The sequence below is a fragment of the Hibiscus syriacus genome, unplaced genomic scaffold (assembly GCF_006381635.1).
Source record: "Hibiscus syriacus cultivar Baekdansim isolate YM2019G1 unplaced genomic scaffold, ASM638163v2 tig00110788_pilon, whole genome shotgun sequence".
NCBI lineage: Eukaryota > Viridiplantae > Streptophyta > Magnoliopsida > Malvales > Malvaceae > Hibiscus > Hibiscus syriacus.
The window spans coordinates 3,038,830-3,062,541 of NW_024062863.1; the positions used below are offsets into that span (position 1 = coordinate 3,038,830).

Sequence of the window (23,712 nt, forward strand, 5' to 3'; positions counted from 1 at the left end):
TGGGAAGCAAGGAGTTTTGTCGGGTCATATTCCTTGCTGGCCAAGGAGATTGGTTTGTTTGTTTTTTGTTAAGTGGCCAAGAAGTAGCTTGGTATCAAAGTAGAAAAGTCAATGACTTTTTCCTACTTTACCTGTTGAGTGTTGACCAGATAGGATCTTATGCTTTTTCAACTGTTCAAATGGTAGAATATTTAAGCCTTAAGTTTGATTTTAGTCCATAATAATCAAGTATTTTTAATTTTTGGGTCTAAATCTAGAAACCCATAATTATTTGAAAAAAATAGAATTTTATTTTTAATTAACCTTTAATTTATTTAATATAAAATAATTATTTTTCTTAAATTAAAGAATAAGGTTTTAATATATTAAAGGTCCTTGTATTGTTTTAATTTTTTTTTTATAAAATTGAATCTTTGTATTATTTTTATTTAAAAATATTAATTTCATCTCGAATTTTTATTCAATTTTGTTTCTATACAACTTTTTATCTCATATATTTACATGTTTTTATCAATTTAATCTAAATATTTAAAAAATTAATTTAAAAAATTATCATTTATTGAATAATATAATTTTTAACATTTTACTTTTTTTTAATTCTTTTAAGGGTCAAATTGATAAAAAATATATAAATATAGAGAAATAAAAAAAGTTCTTTTGCTTTTCCTATAGCTGTCAAGTTACCGAATAATGATAAAATTGAAAAGAAATTAGAAAAGATATCAAGATTTTTAAATAAAAATAGCACAAACTCAATTTAATAAATACAAAATATAGGGCTAAAATTTAAAATTTGACATAATACAGAAACCTTTGACATTTTTTTTTTCTAAAAAAAAGCCCCTCCAAAATACTATATAATCCTTAAAAACCAATTAACACAGACGATCCAAACTAGGAAAAATTCTAATTTACAACATTCAATAAGCTTGTTCTCATTCTTTCAGGGGTTCTTTCTTTATTAAACAGCTCATCTAAGAAAAGGAGGAAATCCCAGAAATAGGGTTTTGATAGCCAAGTTTCGAGAGTGTTAACCTAATATAAATTCATGCATTTGAGCTAACTTTCACTCATCATCTCAAAGCAATGGAGAGTATACAGAAATCAAAGTCATACAGCAAATCGATTCAGGATATATGTTCTGATAAGTTGCACAATTTGTTTGTTTCACAGCGATTAAAATGTATGGTCTTTCTAATACAATAGGGTAAAAGAAAAACAAGAATGACATGAATTTTACATATGATATTGTACTTGTTTTCCCTGCATGTAAAATACAATGTTCAGTGCTGGGCGAAAGCCTTACACATTTTCGGAGGCAGATTCGTTGATGGACTTGACAAGCGGCTCCCTGCCCTCTCGTTCGACTTTAGAAGGGACCGTTGCTTTCCTAGCGGGATATAACACATAATGTTGACACATGAAAATAATGTCAAAGAAAATGGATACCTGCAAAAAAAAAGTTGCATGGTAGTTAATGGTAAAGAACATCGAAGAATTTATGGACGAAATGTGAAGCAATGAATCCACGTTGCAAGCAGAGTTCGTCTTTATTACATATTAACCGGCAAAGGCATCAAGAGAGCAGCACAATACAGGATTAGTGGAAAGGATAATAAAAACAAATCAGGATGGTGGAGAATATATGACATACCAAAGAAAGCAATGTCTTCCCGATATTTCCGTAGAAGTTCACCCAAGAATCTGAAAAATAAATTAATCTCACGATTAGCATATTATTATATGAAGCGTAATTTTGGACCATAAGATAATTCGTAAAGGAGAATCATACTTTGATCAATAGACTGTATGACCATCTGAGCATAATTTGCCAATCCTCCAGTAAAATCAAGCAAAATGTTTCCAATGCTGAACCCATCCGTACTCTTTCGTGCAAAGTTCATGACTGCCTGAAATTACATGACAAACTTTGTAAGCATCGAAATCAAGCAAGGTCCTTCAGTCATATCGTGAGTTAAAGGCAATTAAGACACCAAGAATCTTCCTGTGCTATAAGACCAAGTGACCAACCAAGGACACTACACAATGATGTTGGTTGATAGAACAGACTAGTAAAATTTTAGGCAACAACAATGTAACCTCATGTGATTTGAGGAAACAATGAAGCTTCCCTTTTTCGAGATCATTCTTGTTCTTTCTTTTCTTGTTATCCTCAATAAGATCCGAAATTTAAAAACTCGAGGAAATATACTGTTTTATGTGCTAATGGAAGTTTTTCCATAATCAAAACTATGATGCATCAATCTAATTGCAGCAGTTCTACCAATGATTTGAAAAATATGAAACAGGATGACATCTAACCTGGGGAATATATTTGATCACAGTCATGAAAACTTGAATTGAGCTGCAACAAAGATGAAACCGAGATGTTATCTACTTTGGTTCCTCACATGGATACAAAGGATTTAAAACTGAAAAAAAGGAACTTACTTAAAGATGGAGATTAACCAAAGCCATGAATGGCTAGGCAATGCTACAAAGAAACAAATGGCGGCGATTAACCACACAACAGAGACAATTCCTATAGAAATCTTAGAAACCTTTTGAATCCCACGCTGCACAAAACCGATCATCAATGAAACTCCAATTTTCAACTTACAAACTCTCGGAAAGTCCTCATCATCATAGCAACGAAAAAGCTAGTGAAGCTAACCTCATAAATCACAATTTGAAACAGAGTAATAGCTGTCAACAAAACAGCATGTATCGAAAATGCAACATCATTAGCAGCTACAGGGATCATCTGCATCAAGCATAAAGTCAACAAAACAAAAGAAATTTGAAAAAAATAAATAAATTCTCATTAACAAGTGGTTTCAATTCATCATAATTCTTGGCCTTGATAACAGTAAGCTAACATCTCAAACTTAAATTAACTATAAGAATGGATTTTTGCCTTCAATAATTTTGAAAGTTAGCTATACAAATTCAACTAATTCAGCATATAAAACATAAAAAGGAATCAGAAATAATAAAAACCCAACAATTGAAAAGGAGATACTAAAAAAAGAACCTCTCCAGAGCCATATTTGTCGAAGTATTGCTGCTGAATAACTGGGCTAAAGTAGAGACAAACGTTGTAGATCATATAAGAGGAGTGCTTTGTCAAATTTAGCAGCACGAAATCGAAGTTCAACCCAATAACGCTGAGAGTGGGAACAAACAAAAGGAAAAATTGGAAACTGTAAGATCAGAGTAAGAGAATCGAAACTAGAATTCTGGGATTTCAAGGTACCTTTTTCTTCGGAAATTTAAGATGACTTGAGGATAGAAACTAATGGACCACGAAAAAAACGCAAGCCAACCGAAAGTTTCATATGTGATTTCCAGTGGAAATGAATTCCAGGATGCCATCTTTTTTGCCTGATTTTCCCTGTTGATTGGAGGTAGAGAAAATCAGAGATGGCAAAATTAAATACCCAATGACGAAGATATATCTTTCTGTATTTGGTCCTCCTTTGAGGATACGTTCACTCTTTGATTTTTCAACCTTTGCGGTTGTGAAATCAAAGCGTTTGGATTTTATAATATAGAAAACAATTAGGCTTAATTGTAAAAATGCCCTCGGTAAAAAAGTTGAAAAAGCAATTTAGTCCTCATGAAAAATCTGCAACCAAATGAGTTTCATAATTAAAACTTTTTTCAAGCAAGCCCTTCATTAACGTTGAACGTTACTTTTTACTAACATGATTAGAGACCCTATAATCAGGACCGGCCCAATACATGTGCCAGATGGGCGACGGCTCAGGGCAGCATGTAGGGGCGACGGCCCAGAGCAACGTGTAGGGGCATCAGTTTTACACAATAACATCTCTCAGCTGCTAACTTTCAAAGCTTTCCCGATCCACCAATCGAGAAACTTGAAAAAACTTGAAAATAGAACATCTTTTTGTACCATTTTGGAGGTCTAGATTTTCAATCTTTGCCCCTCAACTCCTCAGAATTCCTTGGCTCCAAACAATGGTATGTACTTTATCTGTTTTGTTTTGTTTTTTGTTACTTCCCTAATTCGTCAATTTTTTTATCGGATAGAAAAGAGCTGGAGACTCTTTTGATATAAGCCTCATATTGTTTTGGCCTTGGCAGATCCGATTTATTTTGTTGCAAAATAGGCAAGGCAAGACTCGTCTGGCCAAATACTATGTTCCCCTCAAGGATTCCGAGAATCACAAAGTCGAATATGAGGTATTACAATTTTCATTTCTTTATTGATCATTTGGAAACCCCTTATTTTCACTCCCTAAGGTTTTGGAATTTGGGCGAATTTCTTAGCTACAGTTTTTGAATATTTTGATTATTCGTTTACAGGTTCATCGATTGGTGGTTAACAGAGACCCCAAATTTACTAATTTTGTGGAGGTTGGTAAAATCCCCTATTATTTTTAAAAAAATCCGTTTGTTAATTTACTTACGTTTTTTGTGAATTCCTAATATTTCATATTTTACTATTGGATTTTTTTGGTGAGGAAAGGGAAAGTTGCCTTTTAAATGATGGTTTTAGAGAATATCTCATAAGAACTTAACTAGAAAATTGAAGAAATACAAAAGTAGGGAAAGGCTTAGATTTTAAGCAGGCAATTGTTGAATGTTTGATTGATTGTATGCATTTTTTCTTTTGCAGTTCCGTACGCACAAGGTAATCTACAGGCGTTATACTGGATTGTTTTTCTCATTGTGTGTTGACATAAAAGATAATGAGTTGCCATATTTGGAGTCTATATCTATTCATTTATTTGTGGAGATATTGGACCACTTTTTCATCAATGTATGTGAGCTTGACTTAGTTTTTAATTTTCACAATGTATGTTATTATCAACTTTTGCATGAACATTACTTGCTGGATTCAAGTTTTCTATCTAATTCCCATGAAACTGTGAGTTCCAAAAACCAAAAAGTTGTGTTTTTTCCTGTTTCATTTTGTTTTATTTCTTATTGAAATCGTGAGTTTGTGATCTCAAGTCTAACCACTTGCTTACTGCCATTTCAAATTACTTTTGGCAATCTTTATCTAACTTGTGAACTGCTTTATTTCCACTCGTTGGTTTAAACACGTGTATTGCGGTTGATTGTCATATTCCTCTCACTTCACTTAACCTTTTTCCTTTGAAATCAATGAAGGTTTATCTGATACTCGATGAATTCATTCTTGTTGGAGAGCTTCAAGAAACAAGTAAAAAGGTTTGCTCCCCCCTTAGAGACCTTTTAGTTATTATTTCATGTTGATGTTTTTTTATTAGTATTGATATTGTTTGACTATAATTTCTATTATATTTTTGTTTTAAAAAAATTATTTATGTTTTGTCTATTATACAGTACAAGTATAGGGGCATAAATTATTATCTTGCCCAGGGCATTAAAACTCCTTGGACCGGTCCTGCCTATAATGATGACCATGGAAGACTTAAATGATTATTATATTTAATATTATAGGTTTAATTGAATGTAAATTATAGAAGTAATTCAAATTTTTTAAATTAAATTGTAAAAAATTATAGAAAATTATAATAAAATATTTTTAAAAATATATAATAATATTTTTTAACTTTTGGAAAAAAATATAAATGTGGCTTATGAATTTTTTTATTGTTATGCTATTGATGTGATAGTTCGTGATATTAACATAGTAATACATATTATTGATGTGTCATTTTATGGTTGTTCTCGATGGATAAAGACATGAGAGATAGAGTTAATAGATTCTTTTAAGAAGTTCATATGCTTAAATGATTTATTTAGAAAGTTCAAAGACTTGTTTATTTAAAAAAAATTAAAATTTCTAAAAATATTTATAAATAATTAAATAAAATAGAAATTTTTTATCAAAAAAATCTTCTAAGCTTGATTCTATTACTAATCATTGAATATCTTTTCGGTTATAAATATTTAATATTTTTATATATTAAGTGTTTTAAATTTTAAATAACCTTTTGAGTGAGAGAAAAATATTTTATTTTTTAATATTAAGAATATTAAATATTTTTTTAAATATTTTTCTTTCAATCAAAAAATATTTAAAATATTAAACATAATAAAAAAAATCTAAAAGTGATTGATATATTATTAAAAATAAAATATTCCAATTAGACACTCACACGTCAGTAAACTTAGCATTAGGTTAGTATCTAATATTTTTGTACAATTAGAATGAGTTAGTTAAACAATTTTAAGAATAAAGGCCCGATTAAGACATTTTTTGCAAATAATTTATTTTTTTAGTTATTTTATAAGAATTATTAATAATTTAGTTTAAAAAGAGATAATTATATGATGATGAAGTAAGGAAGCTGAACCTACATGTTTATTGTAATGAAGGTGTATTTTAATTAATTGAGTACCAACCGAGTTGTAAAAAATATTTACCTTTTTATATATTTATATAATCTCTAATTAATTAAAAATCACTTTAAATTAAACTCATATTTAATATAATTTATATTCCAATTCTTTATCATCAATCTTTATTATATGTATAACTAAAAATAAGGGAAAATAAAATTAAATAATAGTCACCAAAGTCTTGTTATAGTGTTTATTATTCAAGACTTTTCATACATTATATTAATTTTCAGTTTTTCACGAACTAATACATTTAAATTTGGACGAATCAAGCTGAGAAGATTTTTATTATATGTGCTTGGTTAAATTGTCCATATCAAGCTCCAATTAAATTTCACCAAGCACATATAACGGACAAGCGCCATCCGTTGTCATAACTGAAAATATATTCAATGATTAGTGATAGAATCAAGCTAGAAGATTTTTTTTTGATAAATTTTTTTATTTTATTTAATTATTTATAAATATTTTTAAAATTTTTAATTTTTTAAAATAAACAAGTCTTTGAACTTTCTAAAAAAATCATTTAAGCACATGAACTTCTTAAAAGAATCTATTAATTCCATATCTCATATCATCATCCATTGAGAACCGCTATAAAATGTTACATCAATAATGTGGAACACTACGTTAATACCACGAATTAAATTTGGACAGTTTCACCCAGCACATATAATAAACAAGACTAATCATTGAATACATTTAAATTTGGACGAATCAAAAAAAATATTCTCAGCTTGATTTAGAGATATGGCAAAATTCAACATTGTTTTAGGGATGGCGCTTGTTAAGGAACTCAACGTCTTTAGTTAGACGAATTTTACGTGCTAAGTATTTCCAAAACAAGGACTTCATGGATTCGAGTTTGGGTGCTGCACCATCCTACATCTGGAGGAGTATATGGAGTGCACGAAGGCTGCTAGAGATGGGGTTATGCTGGAAGGTGGGATCAGGGACCTCTATCTCAATTTGGAACAATTTCTGGCTACCTAGTTGTTCCCATTATCGCGTTGTTTCTAACCGAGTTGACACAGCGGAGAAGGTGGCAGATTTAATTGATAGCGAATCAAAGTCCTGGAAAGTTAAGCTAGTAAAAAATGTGTTTGTTGAAGAAGAGGCAAACAGGACTCTGGACTTCCCAATATCAAAATTTGACCAACAGAACTATATTGTTTGGAGCGGAGAACGGTCGGGGATTTACAGCGTACACAGCGGATACATATTATTAAATCGTAATCAAATCCATAGTTCAACCAAATCCCTGTTTAATCGCATTTGGGCTAGTGTTTGTCAAAGGAAAATCAAGTTACAAGTTTGGAGATTTGTTAATAATTTTATCTCGACAAAACATAACCTGCATCATAGACGAATAATTCAAGACCCTAGCTGCCTGAAATGTACTAATGTGCTGGAGTCAGGTTTACACATTACCCGTGATTGTTACCTATCTCGTCTTCTATGGCCTGCGCTACGCAGCAAATCTATTCGATTGGTTAAATTGGTTATTCAAGAACCATACATCCACCAAACATGCAGAAATACTTTGTGTAATCTAGGCATTATGGTTTGCTCGAAATAAAGCACTTCATGAAGGAATTTTTTTTTTGAAGAATTAATTACCCTGATAACAGCTCAGTGTCAGGACTTTCTCCTAGCAAACTCTGAATTGCATAGTCCTCCCATGGCCCCATCAGTAAACTGGGAACCCCCTCTAGATTCGGTTTCCAAAATAAATTTTGACACTCGCTTCTCGCAAAATCATAATTGCTCTTTGTAAGGGGTGGTGATTCGTAATTCAGAAGGTGCTATACTGGGAGCATGTAGGAGAAAAGCGGAGAGGATTACCTCAGTATTTATGGCGGAGGCGACGATAGCTTTAGATGCAGTCATCTTCGCTGCAGATATGGGTTTTCAAGTGATTATAGTCGAAAGAGATTCAAGATCAGTAATTGAAAAGCTTAGCTCCCCTGAGACAGATCTATCGGAGATAAGTGCTTTGACTTAGGAAATTAGAAACAGGTCAGAATCCTTTTTTGTGTAATCGTTCTGTTTTATCCGACGATCAGATAATAAAATAGTCCACTTACTTGCAGCAACGACGGAGTATGATACAGGGGACTGGTTTTGGGTGGAAGAAGCGCCAACAACTGTTGAAAATCAGGCGGTGGATGACAGGAGGAACCTCGATCCACCATAGAGGTTATGAAGATAGATTGAGCATAGATAGTCAATCTTGGTGTGATGGTGTTTGCTTCTCTGTGCTGGACGATTCATTGTTTCACTTCGAGAATACTGAGAAGGTTGGAGCCAGCTGTTTTTCATTTCATTTAGGCTGCAGAATGCAATTTCTTTAATACATGTTTCACTTTTTTTCTTTTTAGGAATTAGCGTTGTTTCTTAACTTATTTGTCCGTTCATTATGACTTTTTTGTTTACTTATGCAATAAGTACAAAAAAGTTGGCTTCCAGTTAAAAAAAAAATCATATATAAATATTACGTGACTATATGACTACATCCGTCCATGCTCCATGCATGTACGTGCCATATTAAAGCTTGAATGAAGAAGAAGAGTCCGGCAACACCGGTGGCAACCCCAATGACGCTGGAGGCTTTGAGAGAATTGGAATCCGACGGTGCCGGTCCCGGAGCGGCTAGTGAAGGAGGAGAATGGCTGCTGAGGGTATCCCTGCCGGTGGAAGAGGAGCCGGCGCTGTCAGAGGAGGGAGATGAGGCGGGGAAGGAGGAGGGAGTCGCTGATGATTCCCCCTTAGAGGATGGCTTACTATCGGCCGCGTAGGCCCCAACAACGGCCAAGAAAACAAGGGCGACGGCAATAATAATTTGGCGAGTCATCTTTTGCTTTTGTTTGTTGGTTGAATTTGAAAAGAAAGGAGATATCAGATATGAATTTATATTTTTGTTTGTTTATTTATTGTATATGATTCGAAAAGAAATGCAGTACTATTTCTCTTGAGAAAGAACACTGCAAAACTGATGAATGGTTTGAATAGAAGGCAAAGTCAGTGGGTTTATATAGGAAATACTTATTTGGAAAAATTAACGATTTTCATGGTTTTTTAGCTATATATTTTAGAGGTAATGATTTATTTTAGAATCATTTGGTTGTAATAATTACAAAAACTGTTAATATTTATAAAATCCTCGTAATTAAATACAAGTATTATATATCAAGGATCGACAATTCCTTTGGTTTAATCTTAAATAAAATTAAATTATTATTTAAACACGGTTATAAGGACAAAGTTAGCTTATAATATTTGTACAAATAATCATTTTTCTCCATATATTTTTTGGAGCAGTATATCTCCTAATATTTATTGGATAGAAATCGTTAGTGGACTAACGATCAATATATATATTACTAACATAACATTTTCACATGTGTTTAATTGCTAACATGACATATGTTACGTCATTATTTTGGGTGATGTGACACATATCATGTCATCACTTTAAATGACCTGACACATGTCATGTCATCACTTTAGTGTTGTGATGAAACTGGAAAAATTTTAAGTTGAGTGGTCAAAATAAAAATATGTACAAAGTTAAGAGATTGAAAAGTATTTTACCCACTAGAATATTATTGACATATTAAATTCATTTTTTTTACCCAATAACATATTTCAACGTGTATGTATACATTTTGTCTTTTGCTTCATGTTCATGTTGTTATTATTTCAATTTTATTATTATTTTTCAACAAAAAATAAAAGACTAAAAAAAATAATATCAATTATACGATCCAATCCATGAATACCTTTATACATAGCAAAACAAACAAAATTAATAATAATTAAGGGATTTTTTAAAATCTTAAAAAATATTAAATAATATTAAATAATTTTAACATTAAAACTATTTTAAAATATTTAAAATTATATTTAAATATTAAAATCATTTAAAATTTATTTTCAACCATGTTTTAAGAAACGGTTAACCAGCTGTTTGAGCGGGAGCAACAAACGATTGAGTCGAATACCGAGTCAATTGGCAGCGATTTACAAGTAATGAAGAACTGAAGCAACAATAGGGTTATAAGTGGAAATCTTTCATTACTAATCCAATAACACAAGGCACGTGAAAATTAGGGTCGGACTCACAGGTTTAAACGCCAGCTATAGCTCTAGATTATACACATTTATACAAATTACATCTCATTGCCGATGCCCATCCGGCAACGGAACCACCCTGTGAAATGGTACTGTCCGCTGAGGCAAGGCTCCATCTTCCTCGTCATCGTCGAATTCCAGTAAATACCTGGGAAACAAGCAACGATTAATCAACTAATACTAACAGTAATCAACAAACATATGGTCAAGAATCGAGGATGTTACTTACTCGTCTGATTTCCTCTGGAAAAATATGAATGGTTGGCATCCCCCCATAGATATACACAAGAAATTAGTAGTCAGTTCAACATATAAGTAAAATAGAAACCGGAGCAACTGACCTGGAATTATTATGGAGATGACTGGAATCATTACCTTTCGAGGAGTACTGATGACAGTCGCCTTATAGAGCGCTGTTGTTCCAGGATAAACAGCCAGAACTTGTCTTCCAGCAGGGAATTCTTAAGTACTAGACGGATCGTTCCGCTTGGGGAACGGTATAATGCAAGATGCAGGCAGCTTGTACTTCCTGAAGTTGCAGTAACAAAAACCAGAGTTATTTGTATTTTTCAAGTGTTCTCAAAATCTATGTTGCTCCAACTCCTCATTTTTAATCAATTTTCTTCAAGTAACCGAGTATGACACCCCTTTCCGACACTTCCAGTCATTGTGTAAGGGTTATGACCTTTCAAAAATCCTCTAAATACACAAAAAAACAGAAAGAAAGAAAAACATGAATATATCCATGTCAGACACATCCGATGGATACACAAAATGCTCCGATTGATACAACACAAAAGTTACACATAAGTGTGCTGTCAAATAATTGAGCAACCAATTTCTTATGTTTTAAAGTATAAAAGAAAAATGAACCTAATCCAGTAGTATAAATACTTAAACTGATTCGAATTCCGGTCTCAATCTATTGGAACAAAAAAACATAAAGCATTTATACTACTGGAATTTGTTTAATGTCAGCTACACAAATAGGGCAGTTCCGATACTCTTATACTAGTATCTGAAATCTACAGAAAGAAATGAGTTTTCTTTTTCGGTACATCTCATGCATTCAATGTTCGACCTTCAGAAGAACAGAAAGAACATAAAAACTTAAGGATTTCAACTATAACAATATAAATTCGGAACCTAGGGTCATATCACTTCAACAACTTTCCTGTCATCGGCCAAGCAACTATATGTTTCGGTAAACTACTCACCTACTGTACTTTTAGAAAGGGAAAGAGAGGTATAAGGTAGAGAAAATCAAAGTGCAGAACATTACAGATCTGAACATCTCCATTATTATATAACTGCAAGCCGCTGCTAACCCTTCCACAGTTAGGAAAGTTTCATGGTGTCCAGTTATAACCTTTAGCTTTTAACTTAATAATAATGGATTTTTAAGATTCTTAAGGCTTCGTCTGTTCGATACTTTTTCTATTTGCTTCTTGCTTTCCTCATCTTTACCTCGATAAATATTAAAGCATAAATAAAATGAAAACGAGGTACAAAAATCAAAAAGCAAAGTGCCAATCAAACGGAGCCTAAATATTATTATGCAAAGGGATTTAAAGCAACTGAAATGTCCAATAGCACACACCCATCTTTCTTTGTTGTTGTCCCGGAGGTCCAGATGGCAAGAAAGCATCAAGCTGACTTACTAACAAGCTGGAAATACTTATCAATGCCAAAACGGTGGTTGGTAAAAAACAATGGACATGGTACCCGAAATACAAATGCTATCCAGAAAGTTCATTCCTACACTCAGAAAAAAAAGCCCCGGGTTTACTAGAAAATGGGAAGTGAGAAAGAGAAAGAAGGGCAAAGCAAATTGAACAAGACTTTGTTAGAGATAGTGAGCATACGTTACTTCTTTCCCTGAAAGATCTCTACCTTGAATATACAAAGTTTTCAGTTTCGACAATGAAGAATCGCCAGGTTTCTCAACTACCTCAGGGGCTGCATTTATATACAAAAGTTTGGGATAAGTATAAACTATCACTGACAGTAATAGTTAAACAGGATAAAGACAAAGAAAGTAAAAGAAGAGAGAGAAATGATTCTCAAATCTTAAAGAATACAATTTAATCATTTGTATCCAAGACCTTTAAGTGAATTTTCCATCCATTAAAGCTGTAATAAATTACTCGATGCAAGACAACAATCCAGAAGTTGATTATTTAAAGTATTGTCGAAATCTCTAAACCTCAAGTCATGATTCAAGAGCAACATTCATAGACGAAGAACCAAAAGTTCTTGTAAGTCTTTGATTGAATTCCGGAGCTCTTTCGAATGATAAGCTGGAAGCCTTTCATTTGAAATTACATAACCAAACCAAAAATTCCACAAGGTTATGAGATACCATAATGCATCCCGTAGTTTCTGTTAAAGTTTTTAAATGGTAACAAATAATGGATCTAAAAATTCCTCCCATACTTCTATACTCCGGACTGTCGACTATGTGCATCCAAGAAACTGATAATCAAACTTAAACCATATCAAATTAACAACACTACTTTTAGTGTTCCAATACACACAATTAGTTGTTAACTTGTAGAATATTCTGGTTTATGATATCTTTCGTGCAACCATTCTCAATTAAATCAATCAAAACATTTCGGTGAAAGAATATCAGGGGCAAAGTAATGATACGAGAGTAATGAAATTCTGAACTAAAACTGCTCAACGAGTATTGCGGGGCTCACTATTTAAAATGTAATTATATATGAAGCTTTGACCATTTATCTACAAGCAAATTTAATCACTCTTAACATGGAATTAGAAGCATCTAAAGAATAACACTGGAAAATCACACAACTTCTATTCTCCATGAAAACTCGGCCACATAAGCAGCCATTTTTTTTTAGCTAAATAGCATATTTTATTATCCTAGAGGCAAATCCTTAACACCAAACTTACATGTTGTCGAAACCGTCTTTCGGTTGGGCCCCGGAATTGGGCTTCGACTTGAAAAATGTGGATTGGAGTCGCCACCGATCATTTACTTTACGAAAAGTGGGTTGATCGGATACCTTATTTCTTACATGGTCTGCGTCTTACCAGTGATATGTCGGATCCGGGAGTCGGTTACGGTCAAGGAAGGATTAGCACCCTTGAACCGCCCTTTCGGTACTATGTAATTTCCAGTTGTCTTTAATTGCGAAAAATTAAAATTTAAAAATTCGATTCGAGTTGCTTACCTTTGATCGGTTGAGATTATTACTAAAAATGGCAAAATGAATGTCAAATTGAAAAATAAAAATAATAAAGAAATATCAAATAGATTAAAAAAAGGTTTTTAGTAAAGCCTGAATTAAAATGTACTCAATGATGGCTAAAGATTCATAACACATGAACTATAATTAAGGCGCAAACAAACGTGAGAGTTAAAGTGAAATTAACACAGGGACCAAAGTGTTACAATTCAAGAGAATGAAGCTACATCAAACTTCATTTAAAACTAAAATGGTTAATGGCTTAATTTAATCAATGCATTAAACACATGTTCATAAACAAAACACAAATAAGGGATCATCTCACTGCTTCACGTAAAATACAGAGAGAGAGAGAGAGAGAGGGAGAGAGAGAATGTTACAATGCTTTCGCCAGGAATAGGTGAACCGCCGCTCGCAGTCACTCTCCGCCGTTTAGTTTCAAACTTCAAAGGAAAGTTCGTCTCAACGCCAACAATTCGAATCCGTCCCCGGTTTTGAGAGAAGTGGCCTTCAACTCCACGAAAAAGCCAAAAAACCTTTCGATTTTTCACTAATCCGATCTGATCATTCCGCCATTGGATCGTAACTGTTTCGAAGTATGTTGTTCTTCCATGTCTCTCTTTTCCAAATTCGCCGTTTTGTTTCACTTTGATACCTTGGCATCGGAGTTTCGAAATAAGCTGCTCGAAATACTCCTGGACTAAGGGAAGAGACGGTGGCAGGAGAAGGGGAACTGCGGCGTACGATATGGTCTGGGTTTGGTGTAATCAAATACACAGAGAGGAAGGGATGGACAATTTGGTTTTGCTTCCTTCCCTTGCTCTTTTCTGGTTCGGGTTTGAAATAAATCGACCCCAAACGCTTGAATATGGTGAAGTCTCTAGATTTCTTTCGCACCACTGATCTCACACTGTCACCGTTGGATCTTCACAAGGTCGAGATATATTGTTACCCCCGTCATCACCTAGCTCCTCGCCGTTGGAATTTACAAACTGATCGCCGGAGCCACCACCATCTACAACCTCAGGTAAGGTTCTTAGCCTTTTATTTCTTTCTCGAAGTTTAACAAGTGTAAATGACTTGTGTTTTTTTCTCTGTATTTTCGTCGTATACTCTCTGTGATCCTCCTCCTTTGCTTTGGGTTTACACGTTTTATTTATAATGAAAAGAACACCTATTTTTAGCTTGAGTCCTATGTAAATTGAGACTCTTGATCTGTTGGTTGTTGGTGACGTGCCGAGAAGAACAGCGTCAATTACTATTGTGGATCACTGCTCTATGTGTGGTGAAAAAAGGCTCAGTGGAGGGGGTGGGAACGAAAATTTAGTGTCTACAGCTGCCCCTCTTTGTCCTTTTTCATGGAACGAAAAATAGGGCAAAGATAAAAGGACACAAATTTTTGTTCGCTGAAGTTGAAAAATGACTCTGATATTTCAATTAAGAATAACTCCCTGTCGATTTGAGTTGCGGATGACTCCTCCGTCGTGAAGTCGAGTCCATCTTGAGGCCGTTAGTTCGGAATTTGAATCGAAATGTGGCTCATTGTTGTAGCCCGCTTCAGTTTTCTTCTCGGTTTATAGATCTTTGTTCCAAAAATTCGACTTGGAAGTAATTCTTTAACTCCAAGCTGTGGTTGACAGGCCCTTGAGATGAATGAAATCGAACTCGAAAGGTCTTCGTCGACATATGGCTTTTCTCGGCTTAAACTATGCTGCCGAAAAACAGTTAACCAGGTCTTCTTCTCGACTTGAAAACCTTGATTACAGCCGGACAGTAGTGTGATTGAGGTATCATCGAGCTGAATAGAGTCGAACTCGACAATTTTATTGACAAATAGCCCTTCTTGCCTTGAGCTATGTTGTAAATGATATGACCTCGAAGTTGAGTGTAATCGAACCCAGGGGTCTTTGGCAGATAGCCCTTCTCGACTTAAGCTATTCTGCAAATGATGTGCCTTAGAGCTGAGCGTAGTCAAACTCAAAGGTCTTTTGTTGGCAGATAACCCTTCTCGACTTAAGTTATGCTGCAAATGATATACCTTGGAGCTGAGCGTAGTCGAACTCGAAGGTCTTTGGTGACATATAACCCTTCTAGCCTTGAGTTATGCTGCAAATGATGTGCCCTTGAAGCTGAGTGTAATCGAACTCGAGGGTCTTTGGCATTTCAAGAGAAACTGTCTCAAGAGAGACACCAATTTGTTTCAAGGGAAACTGTCTCAAGGGAGACGAATTTTGTTTCAAGAGAAACTGTCTCAAGGGAGACGAAATTTGTCTCAAGGGAAACAATCTCAAAGGTTTTTGTTGACAGATAACTCTTCTAGCCTTGAGTTATGCTGTACATGATGTGCCCTCGGAGCTGAGTATAATCGAACCCGAAGGTCTTTGGCAGATAGCCCTTCTCGACTTAAGCTATGCTGCAAATGATGTGCCTTGGAGCTGAGCGTAGTCGAACTCAAAGGTCTTTGGTTGGCAGACACTCCTTCTTTGAGTTGGATATCCCTCGACGTGAAGTTGAAATCCAATCTAGAGATTGATACTGCTTGTGTGCACGATTCCCTTCGTCACGAAGTTGAAACCGTGGGTGGCCCCTTCGTCGTTAAGCTGAGCCTGGAATTGGATATCCTTCGTCGTGAAGTTGAAATCCAAGTAAGTTGTATTGTTCCAAGTCCAATATCCTCCGCTGTGAAGTTGAAATTGGCTATGGAACTGGAAAATTGTTTGTTGACAACCAGCGGTCCCTTCGTCGTGAAGTTGAACTTGCGTTGTCTGGAGTCCAATATCCTTCGTTGTGAAGTTGAAATTGACTCTGAAATCGAGAAATGTTTGTTGACAACCAGCGGTCCCTTCGTCGTGAAGTTGAACTTGCGTTGTCTAGAGTCCAATATCCTTCGTTGTGAAGTTGAAATTGACTCTGAAATCGAGAAATGTTTGCTGACAACCAGCGGTCCCTTCGTCGTGAAGTTGAACTTGCATTGTCTGGAGTCCAATATCCTTCGCTGTGAAGTTGAAATTGGCTCTAAAATTGGGAAATGTTTGTTGACAACCAGCGGTCCCTTCGTCGTGAAGTTGAACTTGCGTTGCCTGGAGTCCAATGTCCTTCGTTGTGAAGTTGAAATTGGCTCTGAAATTGAGAAGTTGTTTGTTGACAACCAGCGGTCCCTTCGTCGTGAAGTTGAACTTGCGTTGTCTGGAGTCCAATATCCTTCGTTGTGAAGTTGAAATTGGCTCTGAAATTGGGAAATGTTTGTTGACAACCAGCGGTCCCTTCGTCGTGAAGTTGAACTTGTGTTGTCTGGAGTCCAATATCCTTCGTTCTGAAGTTGAAATTGACTCTGAAATCGATAAATGTTTGTTGACAACCAGCGGTCCCTTCTTCGTGAAGTTGAACTTGCGTTGTCTGGAGTCCAATATCCTTCGCTGTGAAGTTGAAATTGGCTCTGAAATTGGGAAATGTTTGTTGACAACCAGCGGTCCCTTCGTCGTGAAGTTGAACTTGCGTTGTCTGGAGTCCAATATCCTTCGCTGTGAAGTTGAAATTGGCTCTGAAATTGGGAAGTTGTTTGTTGACAACCAGCGGTCCCTTCGTCGTGAAGTTGAACTTGCGTTGCCTGGAGTCCAATGTCCTTCGTTGTGAAGTTGAAATTGGCTCTGAAATTGAGAAGTTGTTTGTTGACAACCAGCGGTCTCTTCGTCGTGAAGTTGAACTTACGTTGTCTGGAGTCCAATATCCTTCGTTGTGAAGTTGAAATTGGCTCTGAAATTGAGAAGTTGAAATTTACTCTCGAGCAAATTGTGAGTTCGAGAGAAAATTTTCAATCTGTCGAGTTGGTCGAAGTGTAGCTTCTTGCTGCCGAGCTAAGCAACCACCATCGTTCTTTAAAGGCGCTTACGAATCAAGTATCCTTGACTCTAAAAGCTGCAAAAATCATGTATGCCAAAATGAGGAATGTGATGCACCTAATTATGTCTAAGATGCATGCAACATGAATGAATTATGTGTTATCTCTTCGTGCTTTATCTGCCAATCTGGTCCATGGAATCGATCGTGCCCCATTTGCTTCTCGAGCTTGGGCTTTACAGACATTTCATATCTGAGATTGTTCTGTTTGAAAATGTTTCTCATTTTTCTTGTTTCAGGAGAGAAAACGATAAAAATGCTGTAAAATATTATTCGCAATTGAATCAAATTATAAACGTGAGTTCAAAGAATATCAAAGGAATCAATAGCTATTTTAACGTTTTCAGAGTTACAGCTCTTTGACCAGTGTCAAATGGATGGGTTGGCTTTAGCTTGGCCTCCTTTATAAGGTTTTGGTAAAAAAAATGTCATTTTTTTTTAAATATCGCAACATGCTTTGGCACTTCAATTGGGTGCGGACAAAATGACACAACTAGCATGATCACTTACTAGACCTTTTATTTCAGTCCTCTGAAATCTTCTATTTGTTCAAGCTTTGTAGGCTCCTCTAACAAAGACAGTGCAAAAATATCGGTCTAAAAATGAAATTCTTGAGTGCTCGTGTGTAGTTGACTATAACAGGTGTTCCTTAACTCCCTTAGTCCATTTTACCGAAAATTTCTTGCTTAGATAAATTTGATTTAATTTGTCGTTATCTGACTAGCTGAATCCATAAAGCCGGGGAGTTTAACCAATTGCTTTAGAGGGACATCTTAATATTATAATCACAGTTATCAAGTTAACTGAAGGGTTCATCTCATCACAGAGTCTTCAGCCTGACAAGAGCAGTGGAGCAAACACCGAATTGCCAAGTGTCCGAGCAATGTCATGGTTTGAACGTAATCTACTCATAAGGCCAGGGCTTTCAAGTTTCCTCTATAACCAATTGCCTTAGCGGAATAGCTCAGTTTTTAAGGATTTAATTTCCTAAGATTGTCAAGAAGAACCTGTTATAGTCTAGGTGTTTTTGAAAGTCAAGGAATCTCATCTTTAGAGTTCAATTTTCAAGCAACTGACCTAAACTGGATTCACCTACTCGACTCTTTCTTTTGTAAAGATCATCATCGTCATTGAACGTCTTAAATAAAAAACATAGTAATTGTCATATGCAAATGATGCCCCATGTTGTCCGCACCTTATGAAAGGAAAAGGGTATATTGGTTAATTACAAGAGCAGGGTATGGTGTTTGAGGTATATTCTGGATAAGGTCAAAGTCTTTTTTTTTTTTAAACATGTTACTTTGTCAAAGATCCGTAACTTTGAACCATTAACAGAGTTTCTTAATTCAAATGATATTCAAAGAATTGCAAGTTTGCAAATGTGATTTATTGCTCGCCATCATTAAAGCAACATAAATTTATTTAAAAGTCCTTGCAAAAACTTGAGAAAAGAATGAAAAAACAAATCCAAACATAATGGCTCAAATGATGAAATGATATGCCTCACTTAGATGCCCCCAAGTTGTTGAAGCCGATCTGATTCTTGTTACGTATTTTCTGTATGATTCTCTTGATGGTGGAGTAATTCTCGATAGTGCACCCTGGGACTCCGCTATGATTTTCGCAATGAGCGTTCTCATCATACTACCTGGGGTACGGGGCTTCATGGACACCACGTGTGCATCAAACAACTGTTGGTAAAGCTCCTTATATGTCATAGGATCGGAATATTCTCATTTTTGATGAGACATGTGAATGTAATGAAAAAAAGGGAATCATAATGCGAATGTAAAGAAAAGTAACAAAATGCACAATATGTCTGAATGTATGATGCATGAAATGTTCGAGGCATTGATCCGAAAAATGTGCCTATTATTCTGAATAATCCTTATTGGGGACAAAAATATTACGTCTGAAGAGACAAAAAACTTTTTTGATGGTATAGATCCTGCACAGCCTCTGGAAAGTTGATTCGTCTTCCGCTTTTTCACCGGTTGAATATCTTGTCGAACCATTCCAGTTCCTTTGGCTAAACTTGTGCGGGTAACGAGTTGCTTGCTCCAAAAAAGGTCTCGAATGACTGCATCTCCGGCCTTCGCTCTATGCCGCTCGTTCCAAACGAAAGTGCCATTGGAGCCCTCAATCCGAAGTTTGTCGACCTGTTCTTGGAATAATGGTCTCCGGCTTAGCTAGGGTTTCACCATCTTGTTCTCGTAATTTTCGAAAGGACTCTCCGGGTCAGTAACCATTTCCTCGTCTTGCCCCTGCAACTTTTGCCTCTGAGTATTCTTTGATCACGGTTGGACTTCTGAGCTTTTTTATCTCTTTGTATTATAACCCCTTTGTCCATTAATGCAGATTATTTACGTTTAACAAACACATTTTTTGTGGATCAATACCTCGTTTTAATGATGCGAATGATAAAAAAAAATGCCAAAGAATAAAAATGAAAGGAGGAAAAAAAAAGTTAACGAGATAATGATGATAATAATAAAAATGATGAAAATGAAAAGTCTTACCCCCACATGATAATCTACCCGAACATGCTTAATATTCCTACACAAACATGATTTCTATCCCGCATGCTAATTTCAAACAAATCCTAGCCGCATATTTGTCTAGTTCGCATGCTTTGAAAAATAATGCAGGAAACGAAACAGCCTAGGGTTTGGAATGAGGTTTTGGGGTGGGCTCTAATTCCATGTACTCTCCCGGTTTAGGTTCTAAAAAGGTACTCGAGTTCTCCTTGCCGGTGCCCCCTTGGGCTTGCCAGACCCTTAGTCCTAAACCCATCACAGGCTTGTGTGGACTAAGTTAAACTCGAGAGGACACATTCCCTTATGCCCGCATGGTGAATAAATTCACACGAAGACATAAGGTATATGAATCCCGAAGGCTACTTGCTAGGCATATGCGGTGAATAAATTCACACGAATGCGTCGCTTTCACCCCCACTTAAAACGGGTTTGGAGCTCGGGTTTAGAGCTTAGAGATGACAATTTTGAAAAATCTGAAATCATTGAACAAACGTTAGTACAACTATTTACTTGAAAGATAATCAAAGGTAAATAATCGGAACCGAATAAATAAATTAAAATTTAAACTTACAATTTTCGCATAAAAAGACAACCAGAAATTAATTCTGGCCTGACTCACTTACCTGTCCCCAGCGGAGTCGCCAAGCTGTCGAAACCGTCTTTCGGTTGGGCCCCGGAATTGGGCTTCGACTTGAAAAATGTGGATTGGAGTCGCCACCGATCATTTACTTTACGAAAAGTGGGTTGATCGGATACCTTATTTCTTACATGGTCTGCGTCTTACCAGTGATATGTCGGATCCGGGAGTCGGTTACGGTCAAGGAAGGATTAGCACCCTTGAACCGCCCTTTCGGTACTATGTAATTTCCAGTTGTCTTTAATTGCGAAAAATTAAAATTTAAAAATTCGATTCGAGTTGCTTACCTTTGATCGGTTGAGATTATTACTAAAAATGGCAAAATGAATGTCAAATTGAAAAATAAAAATAATAAAGAAATATCAAATAGATTAAAAAAGGTTTTAGTAAAGCCTGAATTAAAATGTACTCAATGATGGCTAAAGATTCATAACACATGAACTATAATTAAGGCGCAAACAAACGTGAGAGTTAAAGTGAAATTAACACAGGGACCAAAGTGTTACAATTCAAGAGAATGAAGCTACATCAAACTTCATTTAAAACTAAAATGGTTAATGGCTTAATTTAATCAATGCATTAAACACATGTTCATAAACAAAACACAAATAAGGGATCATCTCACTGCTTCACGTAAAATACAGAGAGAGAGAGAGAGAGAGGGAGAGAGAGAATGTTACAATGCTTTCGCCAGGAATAGGTGAACCGCCGCTCGCAGTCACTCTCCGCCGTTTAGTTTCAAACTTCAAAGGAAAGTTCGTCTCAACGCCAACAATTCGAATCCGTCCCCGGTTTTGAGAGAAGTGGCCTTCAACTCCACGAAAAAGCCAAAAAAACCTTTCGATTTTTCACTAATCCGATCTGATCATTCCGCCATTGGATCGTAACTGTTTCGAAGTATGTTGTTCTTCCATGTCTCTCTTTTCCAAATTCGCCGTTTTGTTTCACTTTGATACCTTGGCATCGGAGTTTCGAAATAAGCTGCTCGAAATACTCCTGGACTAAGGGAAGAGACGGTGGCAGGAGAAGGGGAACTGCGGCGTACGATATGGTCTGGGTTTGGTGTAATCAAATACACAGAGAGGAAGGGATGGACAATTTGGTTTTGCTTCCTTCCCTTGCTCTTTTCTGGTTCGGGTTTGAAATAAATCGACCCCAAACGCTTGAATATGGTGAGGTCTCTAGATTTCTTTCGCACCACTGATCTCACACTGTCACCGTTGGATCTTCACAAGGTCGAGATATATTGTTACCCCTGTCATCACCTAGCTCCTCGCCGTTGGAATTTACAAACTGATCGCCGGAGCCACCACCATCTACAACCTCAGGTAAGGTTCTTAGCCTTTTATTTCTTTCTCGAAGTTTAACAAGTGTAAATGACTTGTGTTTTTTTCTCTGTATTTTCGTCGTATACTCTCTGTGATCCTCCTCCTTTGCTTTGGGTTTACACGTTTTATTTATAATGAAAAGAACACCTATTTTTAGCTTGAGTCCTATGTAAATTGAGACTCTTGATCTGTTGGTTGTTGGTGACGTGCCGAGAAGAACGGCGTCAATTACTATTGTGGATCACTGCTCTATGTGTGGTGAAAAAAGGCTCAGTGGAGGGGGTGGGAACGAAAATTTAGTGTCTACACATGTCACAGATACATACTTAGCATTAAACCACATATTTGATCATAAAACCTACTAAACCACTTCACAAGAACTTAGTTTCTTTACCAAAACAACAAATGCAATTAGCTAAAAAATGGTAAAACGAAAAGAATATGTCAATGTCAAATTGTCCTATCTTTTGTTATTTGATTACCTCTACTCTAGTTTCCTTTTCTCCTAAAAACGAAAAGAATATTAATTAATTAAGCAATTAGCAATAATGTGCAAAAGAGTTAGCTTATTCATCCAATACATTCCATCATCAACAAAATTTAAGCTCTTTTAAACCAAACCCAACTCAAGAATCAATTGTTTGAAAGGAACAATACAAAACCCAGAGAGCTATAAAGACCATATTTCAATAATCTAAAACAGACCCAATAATCACAGGGACCCAAAAAATCAACCCAGATCATGAAATTTGAAGCTAAAAAAGAAAAGGATGAGAATTTTACTAGCTTGAAGCTTCTTGTGAAGCTTGTTGATTTCGAACGTTAACCGATCGAGTTCCCTTGAGTTTTCCAAGATTGAAGCAATTTCCGGAGACGACAAAGTTTCCTGTTTCATATCTTCGTCGGAAATAGAATGTTGTCTGTTTTGCCAGATTTTCACTTCAATCGACCAATTAGTTTGATCAAAGGTTATTACTTTTCCCCCTCGAATGACGTTTGAATTAAATATTTTTACTCGGTAATAAATTAATAATTATACTATTATAGAATAAACACTGATGGGACCTCTTTGTTAAATTAAAAAATATTCTAAGAATGAAAATTAATACTCAATATCAAACTTATAATTTAAAATAAATAAACAGGAATAACTTTTTTATGAAAAATAATTAATTAAAAGTTAATCGATGGATAATTATTATTTTTGTACTTTTTTGTCTTGGTTACGTCTTAGTTATTGACACGTGGAATATTTATAGGGGGTTTCCATCTTTGTCGCTTGTGAGATTCCACTTGTTAGGGTATACACGACTAATAATTATTAATATTATTTACAAATATAAATACAATTCTAGTTTTACCTAGAGGGAAGGAGATTTTAAGGGAAGGGAAAGGAGTACTCTTAGTGGCACGACTAGTTAATATAATGTTAAGAGATATTAGATTATTCAATTAAATTAAAGGTATGAATTCTCACGTTGTGAGTAGATCAATTTGAGATAACCGCCTCTACAATAAAATTTTACAATATCCGATTCATATTAATTTTAAACAAAAAGTAAAATATACAATTTTATTCCGTTAAAACTAAGGATGAGCATTTGACT

General features: G+C 35.3%; 3 protein-coding genes across 3 annotated transcripts; 1 reads left to right on the forward strand and 2 right to left on the reverse strand.

Moving 5' to 3' along the window:
- Window positions 1-1,130: 1,130 nt before the first annotated feature.
- LOC120140647 (cystinosin homolog) lies at window positions 1,131-3,512 on the reverse strand. The gene is made up of 8 exons (XM_039155615.1): window positions 3,257-3,512; window positions 3,035-3,167; window positions 2,675-2,764; window positions 2,452-2,576; window positions 2,323-2,365; window positions 1,793-1,910; window positions 1,655-1,704; window positions 1,131-1,449 (listed from the first exon to the last, which is right to left on the reverse strand). The coding sequence occupies exons 1-8, from the start codon at window positions 3,373-3,375 to the stop codon at window positions 1,303-1,305; spliced, it is 825 nt and encodes a 274-aa protein (XP_039011546.1). The 5' UTR covers window positions 3,376-3,512; the 3' UTR covers window positions 1,131-1,302.
- A 356-nt stretch (window positions 3,513-3,868) lies between these two features.
- Window positions 3,869-5,244, forward strand: LOC120140974 (AP-2 complex subunit sigma-like). Its single transcript, XM_039155945.1, has 5 exons — window positions 3,869-3,984; window positions 4,108-4,206; window positions 4,330-4,380; window positions 4,643-4,657; window positions 5,140-5,244. Exons 1-5 carry the CDS (start codon window positions 3,982-3,984, stop codon window positions 5,242-5,244), a joined length of 273 nt encoding a protein of 90 aa, XP_039011876.1. The 5' UTR covers window positions 3,869-3,981.
- Window positions 5,245-11,957: 6,713 nt separating this feature from the next.
- LOC120140834 (SAGA-associated factor 29 homolog A-like) lies at window positions 11,958-23,079 on the reverse strand. Its single transcript, XM_039155816.1, has 3 exons — window positions 22,889-23,079; window positions 12,357-12,450; window positions 11,958-12,249 (listed from the first exon to the last, which is right to left on the reverse strand). Exons 1-3 carry the CDS (start codon window positions 22,998-23,000, stop codon window positions 12,231-12,233), a joined length of 225 nt encoding a protein of 74 aa, XP_039011747.1. The 5' UTR covers window positions 23,001-23,079; the 3' UTR covers window positions 11,958-12,230.
- Window positions 23,080-23,712: the final 633 nt, after the last annotated feature.

What these genes read in the sequence shown, in the direction of transcription:
- LOC120140647 (XM_039155615.1), bottom strand. Translation starts at nt 3,375, where the DNA reads ATGGCATCCTGGAATTCATTTCCACTGGAAATCACATATGAAACTTTC. An exon ending in TGGTTAATCTCCATCTTTAA is followed by an intron (nt 2,366 to 2,451) that starts GTAAGTTCCTTT and finishes TCTTTGTTGCAG; the next exon opens with CTCAATTCAAGTTTTCATGA. An exon ending in GGAAGACATTGCTTTCTTTG is followed by an intron (nt 1,450 to 1,654) that starts GTATGTCATATA and finishes TTTTTTTTGCAG; the next exon opens with GTATCCATTTTCTTTGACAT.
- LOC120140974 (XM_039155945.1), top strand. An exon ending in ATCACAAAGTCGAATATGAG is followed by an intron (nt 4,207 to 4,329) that starts GTATTACAATTT and finishes ATTCGTTTACAG; the next exon opens with GTTCATCGATTGGTGGTTAA.
- LOC120140834 (XM_039155816.1), bottom strand. Translation starts at nt 23,000, where the DNA reads ATGAAACAGGAAACTTTGTCGTCTCCGGAAATTGCTTCAATCTTGGAA. An exon ending in TCACAAGAAGCTTCAAGCTA is followed by an intron (nt 12,451 to 22,888) that starts GTAAAATTCTCA and finishes ATATAAATGCAG; the next exon opens with CCCCTGAGGTAGTTGAGAAA.